This window comes from Pelobates fuscus, chromosome 6 (genome assembly GCF_036172605.1).
Source record: "Pelobates fuscus isolate aPelFus1 chromosome 6, aPelFus1.pri, whole genome shotgun sequence".
Classification (NCBI taxonomy): Eukaryota; Metazoa; Chordata; class Amphibia; order Anura; family Pelobatidae; genus Pelobates; species Pelobates fuscus.
Genome location: NC_086322.1, coordinates 237,103,648 through 237,121,497, shown reverse-complemented (window position 1 = coordinate 237,121,497; position 17,850 = coordinate 237,103,648). Strand labels below are relative to the sequence as shown.

Below are 17,850 nucleotides of genomic sequence, written 5' to 3'. Positions count from 1 at the left end.
TTAGGTTATTTATGCCCTTTATGGATTAAAACCAGACTCTGCATCAACTATGTAATTTTCCATGGAAGTTTTGCCATGGATCCCCCTCCGGCATGCCACAGTCCAGGTGTTAGTCCCCTTGAAATAACTTTTCCATCACTATTGTGGCCAGAAAGAGTCCCTGTGGGTTTTAAAATTCGCCTGCCTATTGAAGTCTATGGCGGTTCGCCCGTTCGCAAACATTTGCGGAAGTTCGCGTTTGCCGTTCGCGAACGGAAAATTTTATGTTCGCGACATCACTAGTAATGAGCATTTTTAAATGTATTTACTTTTTTAAACTTTTTCATTTTTAAAACTTGTTTTTAAACTTTTTTTGCTTATTACATTTTTTAATCTTTCTTAAAACTTTTTTTACACTTTTAACATTTTTATAAACTTTACCGTTAACCCCTAACTAGCAGTAAGCAGCATTGTCAGTTAATTCCCCAATTTCCCATAACTCCCACCCACCCTATCTAGCAAAATATATAATTTTAACCCCTTAAGGACCGGCCTGTTTTTGCGATGTTTGTATGTTAAGGACCAGAGCAGTTTTAACACTTTTATGGTGTTTGTGTTTAGCTGTAATTTTCCGCTCTCTCATTTACGGTTCCCATACAAGTTATATATTGTTTTTTTCACGACGAGAAGGGCTTTCTTTACATACCATTATTTGTATTATGTCATATATTGTATTAAAAAAAATATGGTGAAAAATGTTAAAAAAAACATGTTTTTGGACTTTTACTTGAAAAATATTTTACTTATCTACAAAAGCTAATGAAAAAAACTGCTAAATAGATTCAAAATTTTGTCCCGAGTTTAAAAACACCCAGTGTTTACATGCTTTATTGCTTTTTTTTGCAAGTTATAGGCCTATAAATACAAGTAGGAAATTGCTGTTTCAATATATATATATTTTAAATGTATCAATAGTGACATTGTAACACCGTTATCTGTCATAAATCCCCGAAACACACCTAACATGTACATATTTTTTTTAAAGTAGACAACCCAGGGTATTCAAAATGGGGTATGTCCAGTCTTTTTTAGTAGCCACCTAGTCACAAACACTGGCCAAAGTTAGCATTTATATTTGTTTGTGTGTTAAAAATGCAAAAAACGCTAACTTTGGCCAGTGTTTGTGACTAGGTGGCTACTAAAAAAGGCTGAACATACCCCATTTGCAATACCTTGGGTTGTCTTCTTTTGCAAATGGTATGCCACCATGGGGCTAATTCTCATTCCTTGGCTACCATACGCTCTCAAAGGCAACCTAACCAATCTGACAAATTTCAATAAAAAAAAAAAAGTAAAATCAAGCCTTATATTTGACCCTGTAACTTTCACAAACACTATAAAACGTCTACATGTGGGGTACTGTTATACTCAGGAGACTTCGCTGAACACAAATATTAGTGTATCAGAACAGTAAAATATATCACAGCAATAATATCCTCAGTGAAAGAGCTGTTTGTGTGTGAAAAATGCAAAAAACTTCACTTTCACTGACAATATCATCGGTGTGATATGTTTTACTTTTTTGAAACACTAATATTTGTGTTCAGCGAAGTCTCCCGAGTAAAACAGTACCCCCATGTACAGGATTTAGGGTGTCATAGAAAGTTACAGGGTTAAACACAGTGCTAGCAAATTAAATTATCTGGACTTTCGGCCTGGGTTGGCAGGCAGGTCCCTCGAATTGCAATCATTAAAATTACTTAATTAGGTAAAAATATTACATAAATATGCACGTATAATTTTAATATATATACATATTTATATATTTGACGTCTACGTGTATATTTATGAAATTATTTATGTAATTATGTATGTGGACATATGTATATTTTGTATTATTTTTATTTATTTATTTATACATAGATATATATATCATTACATTCTAAGTGTATTTTGATATAAATATATATATATATATATCAATATCAAAATACTGTTAGAATAAAATTGCATATATATATATAATTTTTTTTTAATTATTAAAAATTATTTGTATTTTTTGTTATTTATTTTTATTAACATATTATTTGTATTTTATAATATATACCATATATATAGTAATTATATATATTGTATATATTCGTGTGTAATTTAAATATAAGTGTATTTTTATATTAATTTACGTATATATAAATATAAAAATACACTTACTATGACATTATATATATATATATATATATATATGATACATATACATATATTATATATAGGTATATATATAGATATAATACATGTATATATATCAGGTTTTTTTTTTTTACTTTATTTTCTGATTTTTCACTTGCAGGGAAGACTGCCTGTCAGCACAGACAGTCCCCCTGCAGGCAGACACATGGGCACCTATTGCGGTCATGTGATCGAGTGATCACATGGCCGTGGGGTCCTGATCTGCCGAGGGGGGACTGCCCGGGCAGACATGCAGTCCCCCTGGACCGGGAGGAGAGCTGATCGCCGCCGTGGGACTGACGGCGATCAGGTAAGTTGCCGAAGACCGTTATGACGGTTCAGGACCGTCAGCGGTCCAAACGCACGTTTTACTGCTGACTGTCCTGAACCGTCAGCGGTCCTTAAGGGGTTAAAATATTTAAATTAATGAAATAAATTTAACCCGTGAGGGAAAAATAGAAAAGTTAACCCTCAGGGGTTAAAAAAAATAATCAGATCACATTATGATACTGTAATCTGTATTTTGATCACTTTAGACAGTGATCAACTGGCAGGGAAGGGGTTAATTTTTATAAGGACTGGGTAAAAGGAGGTTGGATTTTTTTTTTTTTAACATTACTAAAATATTTTCTTTTACTTTTTAAAGCTTTTTTAAAAACTTTTTCTAACTTTAAATCCTAGTCAGACTAACACCAAATTCCCCAATTCCCCACTAACTTCTAAATATATCAAATTAAAATATTTACATTTATAAAGTAAATTTAACCCCTGAGGGTTAAAAAAAATAGAATAAATTCAGATCACAGTAAAATGTAGTCCCTGCCAATTGATCACTGTAGTCAGTGATCAATTGGGAGGGAAGGGGTTAATTTTATTAAAGCAGGGTAAAGGGAGGGTGGGATTGAACTTTTTTTTTTTTTTTCCCAGGGAGATCGTCTGCACTGCTCCTTCTCCCTGCACTTCACTCTGACCGCAGAAGCACAGGGAGGCAGACCAGAAGTACCTGCAGCACATGTGCTCGCTCTGACCACCTGCAAGGGATACCGAGACAGACCGTAGGAGCGTTAACCCCACGATCGCTTCGATCTGGGGTTAACTTTAGTAAATGACAGAAATTTTCTGTTGTGCGTCCTTAACGCTAGGACAAGCATGACGGAAAATTTCCATCTAGCGTTGGGAAGGGGCGAAGCTAAAGTTGTTAGGTGACTATAGTGTCAATTTAAATGAATAATTAATGTGCACCTCACCCCCTCTTGTAAGTGGTCAAGCCATTTCACAACGTTTTCAGTTCGTACCTGGGGATGCCAGTCATTACTCCCCTCCACCACTACATCCCATGGAGTGCCGGAGCTGCTTAAAGCTCTCATGGGCGAAGCACTGTTCACAAATATCCAAAACCAGTTATTAGAATTTTGCAAGGGCCATTTACAGTAAATGCAGCTGTGGTTGCTGTATTGAAAAATTATATCTATTCTCCTGCAATTTTCTTTCAGATTTTGATGCCAACAATATTTTCAAGGCATTCTTCAGCAGTCCAGGGGGTTTCAGTTTTGAAGGTAAGATTATATTTTATGGAATGCGTTTGTTTTTAGAGTATATAATATGCATTGTAATTTTATATGGTAGACAGACCATCATATAAATTGTCAAGGCCTGCTCTTTAACACCATCCCTCCCCAGTATGTAGGTAATGCATGGGCTATCAGCCCTTCTGCATCTTTTCCCTTCCGGATGCTATTAACTGCTTATCCAAAGCGCTATAACAGTGTTCAACAGCATATTCAATGGCCATTATAGTTTACATACATTACTATATACTTTGTGCATTTTTGGGAACTTGAGACTAGAAATGTTTTGTGTCCTACAAAAGCAGCCACCATTCTTATTCCTTTTTTGAATGCCTACTATGCACATGAATAAATTCACGCATCTGCTTGATGGTTTCTCCAGGAACTTGTTGTTTTTTATTTTGGGGGCTTCATGCCTCAATTGTGCAGTGATGTGTCCAGACTGCTGGAGGATTGCCAGATAGCAAGCAGCTGGAGAGGGCCTCCTATCAGAGAGATGTATTGTTTACACACATACTGTAAAACTGCCTCTTACAGGAGTCAAAATGCAAATGTTCATGTGGTTACTAATTTGTGTGACAGGCTCCAATGTGACAAAGCACAAATAAATCATTTTATTGTACATAATACATTCATCATTTGTAATATTTTAGGATTAGAATGTTTGGAACATCTCTAAATGACTTGAAATCTTAATTATCAATAGAAATATCTAATTCAAATAGGATTTTTTGAATGAGTGTGTGCAGTACTTGGAACTTCACAAATATGAGAAAAAAACTATCGAACTCTACAGTGTAATGTTAAATAAGCACCGATGCTCCTTATCCTGTGCTCTTACTGCATTTCTGTTCTTTTAATTTATTTGTCACTTAGTGTTTTGTATACGGTAATTGCAACTACTTAAAAGAAACTACCTTGAAAATAAATTTAAATATGTGCACTCACAAGCAGTTTAGCATATTATATGTATAAGTCTACCGAGTTTTACCATATACTTTTTTTATTTTTTTTGCTTCAGTCGTGCAATTCAGGATGAATTGGTCACTTAAAATGTGTGTGTAGATATTGTACAAACTATTGCAATATACATATATGTGACCAAAAAGGAACACACTTCAATCAATCATCCTTTGCTTTGATGTGTTGATCAGTAATTTTTAAGAATTTATTGCTGGTCCGCAAAAGCTTTCACCCGACTATACATTCGGGTAAAAGCTTTCGTGGACCGGCAATACATTTTAAAATAAAAATATTTCCCCAGTGCTATGATCTTATGATAATAGCACCGGGAACCATGCCTCGCTCTCCTCTGCAGGACCTGAGGTTAGATCAGAGATCTCCCTCACCAGCCGGCTAGCAGTGTAATGCTGGCAGCTGACAGGGGAGGGAGGGAGAGAGGACCCACTGGAGCTCAAAAAGTGTTTTCTCGTTGGTTTATAATGCCCTATTGAGCATTCTAAATTTTGTCTGCCATCTTTTGTTTTTTCATTAAGAAACCCCTATTAAATAATACAAAATGCTTTGTCCGTTGTCCAATTAAATTTTTTTCATAGGATAGCATCTGATAGGACTGTTCTCCCAGGGCCAGAGCGCATTCAGGCTCTCGAGGGAGGGGAATGAGTGATTGACAGGTGGGTGGACTTTAAAGGCACACTATAGAGTCAGGAACACAAACGTGTATTCCTGAACCTATAGTGTTTAACTATTGAGCCCCACTTAAAAGTTAGTAAAACTTGCCTTATTTCCAGCAGCTGGCACTGGCTCTGCCTCTAATCCACCGCCTCGGCTGACATCAGAAATGATTATCTCAGCCAATCACAATGCTTACCCATAGGAAAACATTCTGGCCAATCAGCATCTCCTCATAGAAGTGAAGCACTGCTCCAGGAAGCACCTCCCTGGTGTCCCTTGGGAGCAATATAAACACTGCATTTTCTCTGAAAAGACAGTGTTTGCAACAAAAAGGCTGCATGGACTGACTATATTCACATGAATATCTATTTTATGCTGTTGTTGTTATGGTGACTAGTGTCCCTTTTAGTATATAAATAAAAAAAAATTAAAAACAGATTTTACAAAATGGAAGAAATTTTCCCTTGCAGGTATGCTCTCAGTGCTGCCTGTAAGGGTAAAGGCTGACGACGTCTCTCGCCAGAATGCTGATGTAATTTTTGCACAGATTTAACAATAGGCAGCCGGGAAGAGAAATCACTGTATGTGCAGCATGTCAAGCAAAAAAATTGCAATATGCATCTAGTTGCTGTGTAAACATCTGTACAGACAGAGAAAATCACTTATTTAGGCCCGGAATTCCACATTCTCTTTGTTCTTACGGTAAAAAAAAACTTTCCTTTGCCTTAAACTAAATGTTCTTTCTTCCAGTCTAAACGCATGACCTCGTGTCCTATGTATAGTCCTGTTTGTGAATAGATTTCCACATAATGGTTTGTATTTGCACCGAATATATTTGTATAATGTTCATATCCCCTCTGAGGCAACATTTTTCTAAACTAAAGAGTTTTAAATTTGTTAACTTTTCTTTATAGCTAAAGTTTACTTTTTTCTATTGCCATAATATCCTTTTATAGAACAGGTGCCCAAAATTGCACAGCATATTCCAGATGTGATCTTACCAGTGACAAATATTCTCATCATAAGAATTAATGCCCTTTTTTATGCATACTAATACCTTATTGGCCTTGGCCACTTTCGATTGGCATTGTATACAATAAGGGAAGTTTAAAATGTCAACTTTTTTAGGAAGTGTTTAAATTTAGAATTTCTTATCTAATGCTGTTAATTGCCTGCTAGACCCCACAGAAGCTGTGTGATTAAAGTTCAATTGACAGAGCAGGAGATAAGAACCTTTAAAGTAAACACTGTGTTTTAGGGTGTTTGAAAATAAAAACCCATTTTCAAGAACGTTGTGTGAGTCAGTCAGGTGTGGCTATGGCAATATAAGCAAAGTGATTTCATATGGCCGGGAATTGAGCAGTGAGGCTGGAAGGGGTATGATCTATACACCAAAACTGCTCAATTAAGCTAAAATCATTTAAAATCTCTATTTAGTAAATATACCTCCCCCCAATGAAAACATGTATTTAGTTGATTCTTTTTTTTCCCCCCATTGTTTGTATATGTAAAACAGCTTGCAAATGCTGGAAATCTCTTGTATGCTGCCTTTGGAAGCCTCCTTCCTCCTCCAGCCCAGACTTTCTGTGGCTGGCCAATCATACATTTCACAATGTAGCTCAATGAGAAGTCTTTGAAATGCAGTTGCTCTGGCAACATGCCTGTCTTGATTTCAGCTCCACTGATTGACAGTGGGAGGGTGTAAACACAGTTAATTTATAAAAGTGCAGATTTCTATTGAAACCTGCACTGTTCTTCAAATGGGAAAAAGAAAAAAGGACACACAAAGCACGTCAGCAAGCCTTAGTTGCTTGGAGTGTTTTTTTTTTTTTTGTTAGAACAGTTCAGTTTGACAAAGACCAAAATACAGGTGCAAATGTTGCCTACCCTTTAATGCAATTGTAGGGTCACATGTTTATTTACGGGAAGAATAGATTTCCTTTATATACTTTTGGCCTATTCTCATCCTGAAATTTTTATTTGGTGTCTTGTGCATTTGTGGGATTGTAAGAAGATTCTCAAGATCTTCAAAATGTAAATATAAGGGAAAAAACAACAACCTACAAAAATAAATTAAAACAAATAAAACACACAAGCTGCAGATCACAAAACATCAAGAAATCACTAAGGACAAAATGCACTCACAGGCATAAAGCAAGACCGGCAGAATATAATGGTCTCAGGTAGGACTTCTTTCTGCTCTTTTCCCAACTCCTGTGCTTGTTAGGAAAAAAGTACACACAGCGCACAACTGTATAACAGCAAAGAACACTTTATTATATTACACCAAATATGATAAATACACTGAACAAAATTATAAACGCAACACTTTTGTTTCTGCCCCCATTTTTCATGAGCTGAACTCAAAGATCTAAGACTTTTTCTATGTACACAAAAGGCCTATTTCTCTCAAATATTGTTAATAATATTATTATTACACAGGTGTGCCTTAGGCGGACCACAATAAAAGGCCACTCTAAAATGTGCAGTTTTTAGAGTCATTATCTGGTGTGACCACCATTTGCCTCACGCAGTGCAACACATCTCCTTCGCATAGAGTTGAGGTTCAGGTTGTTGATTGTGGCCTGTGGAAGGTTGGTCCACTCCTCTTCAATAGCTGTGCGAAGTTGCTGGATATTGGCACATGCTGGAACATATGCTGATCCAGATCATCCCAAACATACTCACATGTCTGGTGAGTATGCTGTCCATGCAAGAACTGGGACGTTTTCAGCTTCCAGGAATTGTGTACAGATCCTTGCAACATGGGGCCGTGCATTATCATGCTGCAGCATGAGGTGATGGTCGTGGATGAATGGCACAACAATGGGCCTCAGGATCTCATCACGGTATCTTTTGTGCATTCAAAATGCCTTTAACCCCATCAGGACCGGCCTGTTTTGACCATGTTGTACGTTAAGGATCAGGGCTCTTTTAACACTTTTGTGGTGTTTGTGTTTAGCTGTAAGTTTCCTCTCTCATTTACGGTTCCCATACAAGTTATATATTGTTTTTTTTAGGACAAAAAGGGCTTTCTTTACATACCATTATCTGTATCATTTCATATAATTTACTTTAAAATAATAATGAAAAATTGGGAAAAAAAAACTTGACTTTTGCTTGAAAAATCTTTTTCTTACCTATGAAAAAAAACTGCTAAATAGATGAAAAATTTTGTCCTGAGTTTAAAAACACCCAGTGTTTACGTGCTTTTTTGCAAGTTATAGGGCTATAAGAACAAATAGGAAATTGCTGTTTCTAAATATATATTTTTAAAATGTAATAAATAGTGACATTGTAACACTATTAATTGTCATAAATCTATGAATCATAACCCACATGTACATATTTTTTTAAAGTAGACGACCCAGGGTATTCAATATGGGGTATACCCAGTCTTTTTTAGTAGCCACTTAGTCACAAACACTGGCCAAAGTTATAAACAGAAGAAATAAAGGAATCCTAGTGTTGGGCTAGTCAGCACCAGTACCTTATTAGTGGTTACAGGAGGAATTCAGGGGCATTACCCCAAACAAATTTATAAGACAAGGAGAAAAAGAAAAATGGAATGGGATAACCACTCACCAAATGTGGATGGAACCCACTCTCATTTAAGAGAATCCTCCTCAAATTAAAATTCCATATTAATGGTATATACCTTTATCAGATCAAAATTGAAAACAAGATTAAACAAAAAAAGTGAAGTCACTGCAAACATAAAGTGATAAAGTGGTACACATAAAAATGGGCAGATCTGTCCTGAATATCAAAGTTATATAAATATCAATATCAGGGGTCCAGCTTAGCGTGTAAAAAGTGGTCCACAACAGGATCACTGTATTATTGCATGGGCCCTTGTTACTATTCAACTTGTAGTACAATTCTGGGAAAGAGTTGTGGTTAGAATATAGTCTGCAAGTATTGCACCAGTGTATCTGGACATATGCATGTACTTAGTGTACTTATATAATTTCAAATATCTCTCACAAGTAGTGATAATAGTGTAACTAGAATATCACAGTTATGCAGACTATAAGGAAAGTGTGTAGGGGGTACAGAGTTAAAATAGTTATTGGACTTTGATGCCAGTCTTCTTAACTACAGAACTACATTCCTAAGGATTGGATGTAGATTCAAAACTCCTATCCACTTAAGGAGAAGACAAGTTCACATTACAATGTGGTAGGTTGCTGTAATAGCTTCAAATTTACCTCTGATTTAAAGTAGATAAAACCAGAGGCTATTATTCAGGTCCATTGACTAGAGACATTCTCCCAATAATGAGTGTTGGAGAGCTGCATGAATAGCTAAGTATCCACTTGCTGACATGAATAAATAGTTATAAAATGTATCAGCATGAGAGGGATACAGTCTCTAGTTATAAAATGTATCAGCATGAGAGGGATACAGTCTCTAGTTATAAAATGTATCAGCATGAGAGGGATACAGTCTCAAATAGAGCTCAGCAGCTTCCAAGTTAATAGCAGGTCGCCAGGACATAGAACCTATCTAACTATTAAGGATCCCCCACTGCTGCTTCAAGGCAGCCTACCTTTCAAAGTCCCATATCAGCAGTGATTGGTAACAAATGTGAAGCTAAATAGTGTCAAGGTGTAAAGCAGATCGCCACATGAGACTCGAAAACCTGTCTTACTGTCAGGAATCCTCCACTCCCCACTGCTGCTTCGAGGCAGCCTATCTCTCAAAACCCCATATCACACATACGGACATAAAAAACAAACAGCGGGGGGGGCGTGGCTGAGCAACTGATGTGATCGGACGCACATACACGGAGCTCCCCGCCGGCTGCAATAAAAACTGGCAAAAAACCTGCATTTTGACCACGAAATGGGCAACAAAAAGAAGGCGGCATACACCTCCTCGAACAACCCGGACCCGGGAGTTCCGAAAAATCCAGGCGGTCTCGATAAATATTTTAGAGACACAGTGAAAGTATTCGGAGAAGGCCTAGAAGACAGCCAAGCGACGCCATCTTCGCCACGAGGCTCTCCCTCACACAGCCTGGAGGGCTCGGAAGCACCACCAGACCAGAACATGGCAGACATAAAAGAGATCCTGCGGAACTTACCTTCTAAGAACGACCTGGCAGCAATGCTGGCGACACTGGAAGCCTCCATGCAGGAACAGATCACCTCACTGACTTCTGACATCAGGCAAGTGGATAACAGGGTAGGGGACCTGGAGGAAGACAGGGATCAAATGTTAGATAGAATCTTGGCATTAGAACGAAATCAAGAGAGCAGAGATACCAAACTCCTGTATGTAATGAGAAACACAGAAGATCTCGACAACAGGGGTAGAAGGAACAATATAAGAATAAGGGGACTGTCCGAGACCCAGGGAACCCCTGAAAACCTACACCTTATACAGTCACTATTTAATAAAATGCTGCAAAGGCCTTAAGATACACCAATCATACTGGACAGAGCCCTTAGGGCACTAAGACCCAGGAGCTTGCCCCATGAATCCCCAAGGGATGTAATATGCAGGGTACATTACTAAGAAAAAGAAGCCATTATGAGGAGTGCCAGAGACACCACTGACATCATATATAATAAAGCCAAGATTTTAATCCTCCCGGATCTAGCCTGGCTGACATTGAGGGGTAGAAGAATCCTGAGACCTCTGACACAAGCTTTACAACAGGCTAACATTAAATATAGATGGGGATTCCCCTTCTCATTAACGGCCTCACATCAGGGTGTACAGGCGATGCTAACATCTGCGGCAGAAGTGGAAGCATTCACACAGCGTCTAGGTCTCCCCAATATAGAGATCCAGGACTGGTACGATATATCCGAACCTGAGACAACACAACCACGTCAACAACCACCGAGAGGTACAGCACCGGACACCCGGAGAAAATCAACGTGGAAGACGCCACCAGCATCTCCTTTCCTGAGACACAGGAGGCAACCAATGACCCAGAGGAGAATAAACTGACTGATAAAGACATACTCACCTACTCTGACTTCATCTAAACAATGCTAACTTAAGCCTGATACAAAGGACTAATGTTGTCGAAACAGCATTTCTCAAAGATCGGGAAGTGGTAACTATACATGGAAACTCTGGGACGTATATAACTAATAGCAAATTGTTGAATATGCTATAGTATAAGTCATTGTAAACTGCATTGCCTTTATCCTCGTATAGTTTAAATTAGGGGGTGGGAGTAGTCGCCAGTGCACACTATCCCTCAATTTTAATTAATAATTAGAGCCAGATTTACATGGACATGACTAGGCCCTAACCTATAACCAGTTATCAATGTAAAGTGTCAGTCGCCCGCCTCAAGGGGAGCTATACATATATATATTCTTTAGACCGAAAGTTAACGCGTACCAACGCATAACTGGTGCGGAGCTTAACCCCCCCCCCCCTCTTGTCCCTTAGCAACTTAGGTGCAGATACATGATCTAAAAGGGTCCACGCACCCACTGACCATAGAATAGGACCTGCGGCGGTCCTGAGCGGTACTAATTTGGAGATAATTTTCGTTGCATAGTCACAGTAACACCTTGGGGGTAGCTCAAACCGCTGGGACTACTTAAGGGATAGTACCGACTCCTTAATAGGGGGTCTAGACAACTATACATTTATCAAGGAACTCTTTACCGACAAGTCCTAGACCTCAAATTCTTGAGAGAGGGTATAGCCCCCCGTTGGGGCAACTCCTTCAAAGGGTTAGACGCTCCATAACTACTTACTCTCAAGTTGTACATAGTTAATTTTTTCTTGTGTTTAAGAATAACTCTGCTTCTTAAGTGCTCTTTCTCAAAATCATCAAGGTTATCCACGAACAAAAATAACCCACGACAGGGTCTCTGCGCACTCTTTCACTGTCCGCGTGCCTATAGTCCACAGAATCCCAATTGTAGCCGTTCACTTCCTACAGCGATACAGACCAACTTACTATAGATTATGAACACATTACGAATCTGCTCCCTAAATGTTAGAGGGCTAAATACCACCGAAAAGAGGAGGATGGTACTCTCAGAACTGGCCACCAGAAAAACAGATATAGCATTTCTAGAACTAACACATCTTCGAGGCCCTACGGCCCCGAAACTTACACACCCCAAATTCCAACAAGTATACTATAACAATTATAACAAGAGTAAATCAAGGGGGGGTAGCGATACTAATTGGAAAACAGGTCCCTTTCACTTACTCTAAACACATTACGGATGAATCGGGCAGGTTTATTATTCACCAGGGTACAGTAGGGACAGAGCCAATCACACTGGTAGCAATATACCTTCCCAATAAACCCCAATGCGGGGCTTTCAGAAAGATTATGGCAAAGGTCAAGCAAAATACGAATGGCATACTGATTATGGGAGGGGATTTTAATGTCTCATTGGATGCCAAAAAGGATAGCACATCCCATCATAGCAACCACCTCACCACGACGAGTATACAAATGCAACGCATCATCCACACACACCAACTAACAGATTGCTGGAGAATTTTCCACCCAACCACAAAAGACTATACACACTATTCGGCCCCTAACCGATCATACTCCAGGATAGATTTTTTCCTGATATCACACAGAGACTTGGGCTTTGTCAAGGATACCTCTATAGGTCCAATGACATGGTCTGACCATTCTCCGATACACCTCACACTAGCTATCCCCTCCCTCCCTCGCCCTAAAGGCTCATGGAAACTCAATCCCACCTTATTACAAACAAAGCCGGTCAAGGACTCAATAAACGACGGGGAATTAGAGGGGAATGGGGCTCACAAATCAAAAGAGAAAAAACTAAACAGATGACCTCATCAAAAATATTGAACAGCTAGAAGGCTCTCGTAAACTCAATATAACAGACTCAATATACTGTAATCTAATAGCCCTTAGGACAGAACTCAAATCATTATTACAAGATAAGGCGCGAAAAGCCATCCTGTGGACAAAACAGCTTTACTATACACAAGGAAACAGGAGTGGGAAACTCCTGGCACAAGCCCTAAAACAGAAACAAACACTTACCTACATACCTAAGATCAAACGCTTAGACGAGTCGTTTGCACACACTACGGAAGACATAGCTGACACATTCCATGAGTACTATACCTCACTATACAATTTGAAGGGGAGGGAATCTAACACAGAAGACATGAAAAGATACTTAGAGAACAAATTTGACCTAACTCTTCCCCCAGTAGCAACAAGATCGCTAGAAGAGCCATTCACATTAGATGAACTCACATTGGTTTTGAAACAGACCCCACACAACAAAAGCCCAGGCCCTGACGGGTTTTCAGCCTCCTACTACAAAATGTTCCAAACGGTGCTTAACTCTCATCTCCTGGAAGCAATAAACTCTATCCCACACCAAAATCACATACCAAGTCAAGCATTAGAGGCGACAATTACACTTTTACCAAAACCAGGGAAAGATTTAGAGAAATGCGCCAGCTATAGGCCAATATCCCTTATTAATGTTGACATCAAGATATTTACGAAGATGCTGGCATCTAGGCTCAAACCCTTTCTTCAAGGATTGATCCACCCAGATCAAGCAGGCTTTGTCCCTGCAAGAGAGGCGAAAGACAACACCTCCAAAATTATAAATGTAATTAACCATACCTGTCAGGCGCAAACTCTGACATTACTCCTGGCAATTGATGCGGAGAAGGCCTTTGACAGGGTGGACTGGACCTTCCTTTTAACTACTCTCGAGATGCTGGGATTTGGGCACAGATGACTACAATGGATCAAAGCCATTTATTCCCACCCCACAGCCCGACTGAAGGTTAATGGTCAACTCTCCAAACCATTCAAGATAAGCAATGGCACCCGACAGGGCTGCCCGCTATCACCTCTTTTATTCATCTTTATTCCGCTATCATCTCTTTTATTCCCCCCTCCCATGTGCAGGTCTGCTGTTGCTGAGGTGTCTAGGGACATCCTCTGATCGTCATGTTGGAAGTGTGGAAAAAGGGGAAAGTACTCTGGATGTGAAAGCGTGGTCTTGTGGTATGATTGGCATGGCAAAATTAAGGAACCTGGTAGGGATTGTAGTTCCTTGCAGTTGTAAGTACTAAGCAGGAGGTAGTGATTGATATAGTTGAGAATGTTCCCTATTTGTCTTGATTTGCGTGTATGGATGCCGACTCAAGTCATATGCCCAGTAATGTGATGATAGTGTCTGAGCCTTCTGTTTCTTATGGGGTACTGGGACGCCCAAGTGGTCAACCAGACAAAGCTGCCGTGAGGCTTCTAGTGAAAAATATGTTATCTTTGATCAACAAGAAGTCTTCTAGATAGTGTATGACTAAGGCCTCTGGATATGTTATCATAACCAGCACAGAGTATCTGCGAATATCGATAGTAGGCTAATCTGTAGCTCGAAAGTTGAGCAGGGAAAGGATTACCCAATTTATGCCATGTAAGTGCCAGTGTGTAGGGTAGATGGTAGCCGTTTACTGCGTTGATGATATTGGTCTTACTTAACCAAGCTTCAACCCATGCTTGAGTGATAGCTGTAAAGGTAGATCAATGGTGTTGTATAGTAAGAAAACTCCTCGGAGGGTATGAGGGAGTTGAGACTTGGGGTAGCGGAGGTGTGTGGTGCCAATAAGTCTATGGTTAGTTTTTGTTTAAGGGAAGATTCCTTGTGACAATACCAATGTGTTTGTGTTTGGTGCCATGCTGTAAATGGTGGAGATTGGAAGAACCCTCTGCAAATAAATCTTGGCTATGAGTGTGTTTACAGCCAATGGTTTTGTTGTGCTGACTGTAAGTGAGGGCATGCTATATTCCTTGAAGGTGTGTTTATGATACCTGTATGGGAGCCCTTGAAGCTCCAGAGCTTTAGTAAATCTACTACAAGTCTGGAAGGGTGATGAGTCAGTAGTGTTGAAAATGCATTAGTGTGTACAGATGGTGAGTACGTTATTTGTAAGTTGTATTGGGACACATGGTTTGTCATGTGACCTGAACCATTTGAACATATATGCAACAGTCTATATGCAATGCAACTACTCATATCAATGGTCTCTGGTAGTTCAGAGGTGCTGGTACCTGGAGCCTGAGAATGCTCGTCCATTTGTTTGGGACAAACTCCCTTCTGTATGGGTACCTGCACAAATAAACATCTCTACATATTCCAAATGCCAACCCAACCAAGGGATGGTCAGTTCCCGATTTACCTGGAATCCCTGGATCTGACCATCACCGATACATCATCATACATATATATGCCTTGCTTCCCCAATGTTGCTGGGATCATACGTGCAGGGTTAACGTCTTGTGTGTCATAAGAATTGATTGTACCAGGTAACCGAGTTTCGGTTGGTGCTGGTTGTAGAGTAGCGTGAGGCCCAGCCTTGTGAGGGCTGTGGTGACTCGAGATTGCCAGTCTATCATAATTTTTTTTTTTTGGCTCATGAGTTTATGAGTGAGGCTAGCATAGCCTGGGTGTAACCGGAGTTGATGTAGCTGGGCCTTCCCCTGCCTCCTTGTTGTCCGTTGATGTATGGAGGAGTTTGAATAACTCTGCTTTCCTTGCTGTAGCAGGGTAGGGGATTTGTCACCTCCTTAGGTCGGTGGTAATGTGTGGGATCGTCCAGGATCTGATTGCTGCTGGACTAGCAACATCTCCTCTGCTTGAAGGTGTATCAATTCTAGCCGGGGTGCTAGGAAGAGGTGATTCTTCACCATCTTTTGGAGAAATACTTAAATAACAATAAAGAGTGCAATTATTATTTGTACCCAGGGTTCTTGTACTGGCTTGCTAGCTAAGCCGTAAGGCGAAACGATTAGGCTTGGTGTTTTTTTTTTTTTTTTTTTGGTGACTGGTGAGGCCCTGCTAGTTGCCAAGTGGCTTGAGAGGCTCTATCTATGCTTGGCGCGAGGGGATTTTGTGTGGCCACTGAATGTTGTGGCAGGATGTTGGCCTCTCGGTGACAGTAACCAGAAAATAGGAAGGGGAGTGACAGGTGAGGCCCTCTCTATGATACAATGCGAGGCGGCTAGCTCATGAGTGGCCCGAGGGGTGTATGCCTCCGAGTGTGAGGCGGGGTGTTGACCTCGCGGGACCACTAACCGAAGCATAATGCAGAGAAAAAAGGGGGTAATACCTATTGGGCCCTAGAACCCTAATTGCCAGTACACTATTACTATTCCAGGGAAGGTAAGAGATGAATAATTACGTGAGCAGGTGTATGTACCTGGTAGTATGGTATTGAACCTGAAAATCCGTATAGGTTTTTAGTAGTAACTGTAACCTGAATAGATAAAACCGTATGGCATAAGGAAATGTGGCATAGACCAAGCTTATCTTAATACGTACAGTATATGTGAAAAGTAAAGTGCTGTGATGTGTAAATATTAAACATTGTAGCCATACTGGTTAAATATGTATCAATCTTAACCTCTTAACCCATTAAGTGCCGTATGTACAAGTGAAAATGTGGTCTGTCCCCACCTTGTAAGTTGTATGTCCCCTTGCTAGGGGGAAGTCTGTTGTGTGAGCAGCGTGCTGTGAAAAATGTATGTGAATATTACCAGTTACGTATATACAGATGCGTCTGCTACTGTGTAATAATATATGTATTTATACCAGATGTTGATATGGTGCTTGCTATGTGAATTGTTGTATGTCTTATTGAATGGTAGGAGTCAGTGAACATGGTGTTACAAAATGCAAGTGCACTGGAGATCTGCCTAGTGCCCTATAGGTGGCAGTGTAGTAGGATACTTATTGGTATGTGAAATGTTGTTTGTCTGTTGACCTATAGGTGTCAGTGTTTTGGTGTTTGTAAAACCCCATGAAAATTGTCAACGTACTTGACAGACCTGTAGGTGGCAGTGTTGATAGAACCACTGTTGGTCTTGATGTGAAATGTAAATTAAACCTGAAGTTGAGCCCGTGCTGGAGTTTAATTTATGGTTTATGGTTATGTTTAAAACAATCTTATGTGTAATTTATATTGGCTGGTAAATTGTGTATGACATGTGAAGACAGTTTTGCTGTTGACCAGTATGGGTCAGAAATGCTGATTGTATGTTAAAATACCCTTTAACCCCTTAAGGACCAAACTTCTGGAATAAAAGGGGATCATTACATGTCACACATGTCATGTCCTTAAGGGGTTAATCCTACCGTTGACAGATAGGAGTCAGTATAAAAGTGAAAATGCTGTAGTTAGTTTGTTTGCTTATGAAGTGAAATAAAGTCTGAGAAGCCTGTAGTATACCGATTGACCGGTAGGGGTCAGCATGTAGGCGAAAATGCCATGGTTAGTTGGTTTGTACATGAAATGCAATCATGTCTGAGAAGCCTGTAGTAGGGGTCAGTGTGTAGGTGCAAATGCAGTGGTTCTTTGGTTTGTACATGAAATGCAATAATGTCTGAGAAGCCTGTAGTACACCGAATGACTGATAGGGTTCAGTGTGTAGGTGAAA

At 39.6% G+C, this 17,850-nt stretch overlaps 1 protein-coding gene across 1 annotated transcript in view; it reads left to right on the top strand.

The window, feature by feature from the left end:
• Window positions 1-17,850, top strand: part of DNAJC7 (DnaJ heat shock protein family (Hsp40) member C7) — a 118,479-nt gene that overhangs the window by 84,811 nt on the left and 15,818 nt on the right. Inside the window, exon 13 of the mRNA XM_063458903.1 lies at window positions 3,699-3,761. Within this exon, the coding sequence (XP_063314973.1) occupies window positions 3,699-3,761 (63 nt within the window). The remainder of the gene's footprint in view (window positions 1-3,698; window positions 3,762-17,850) is intronic.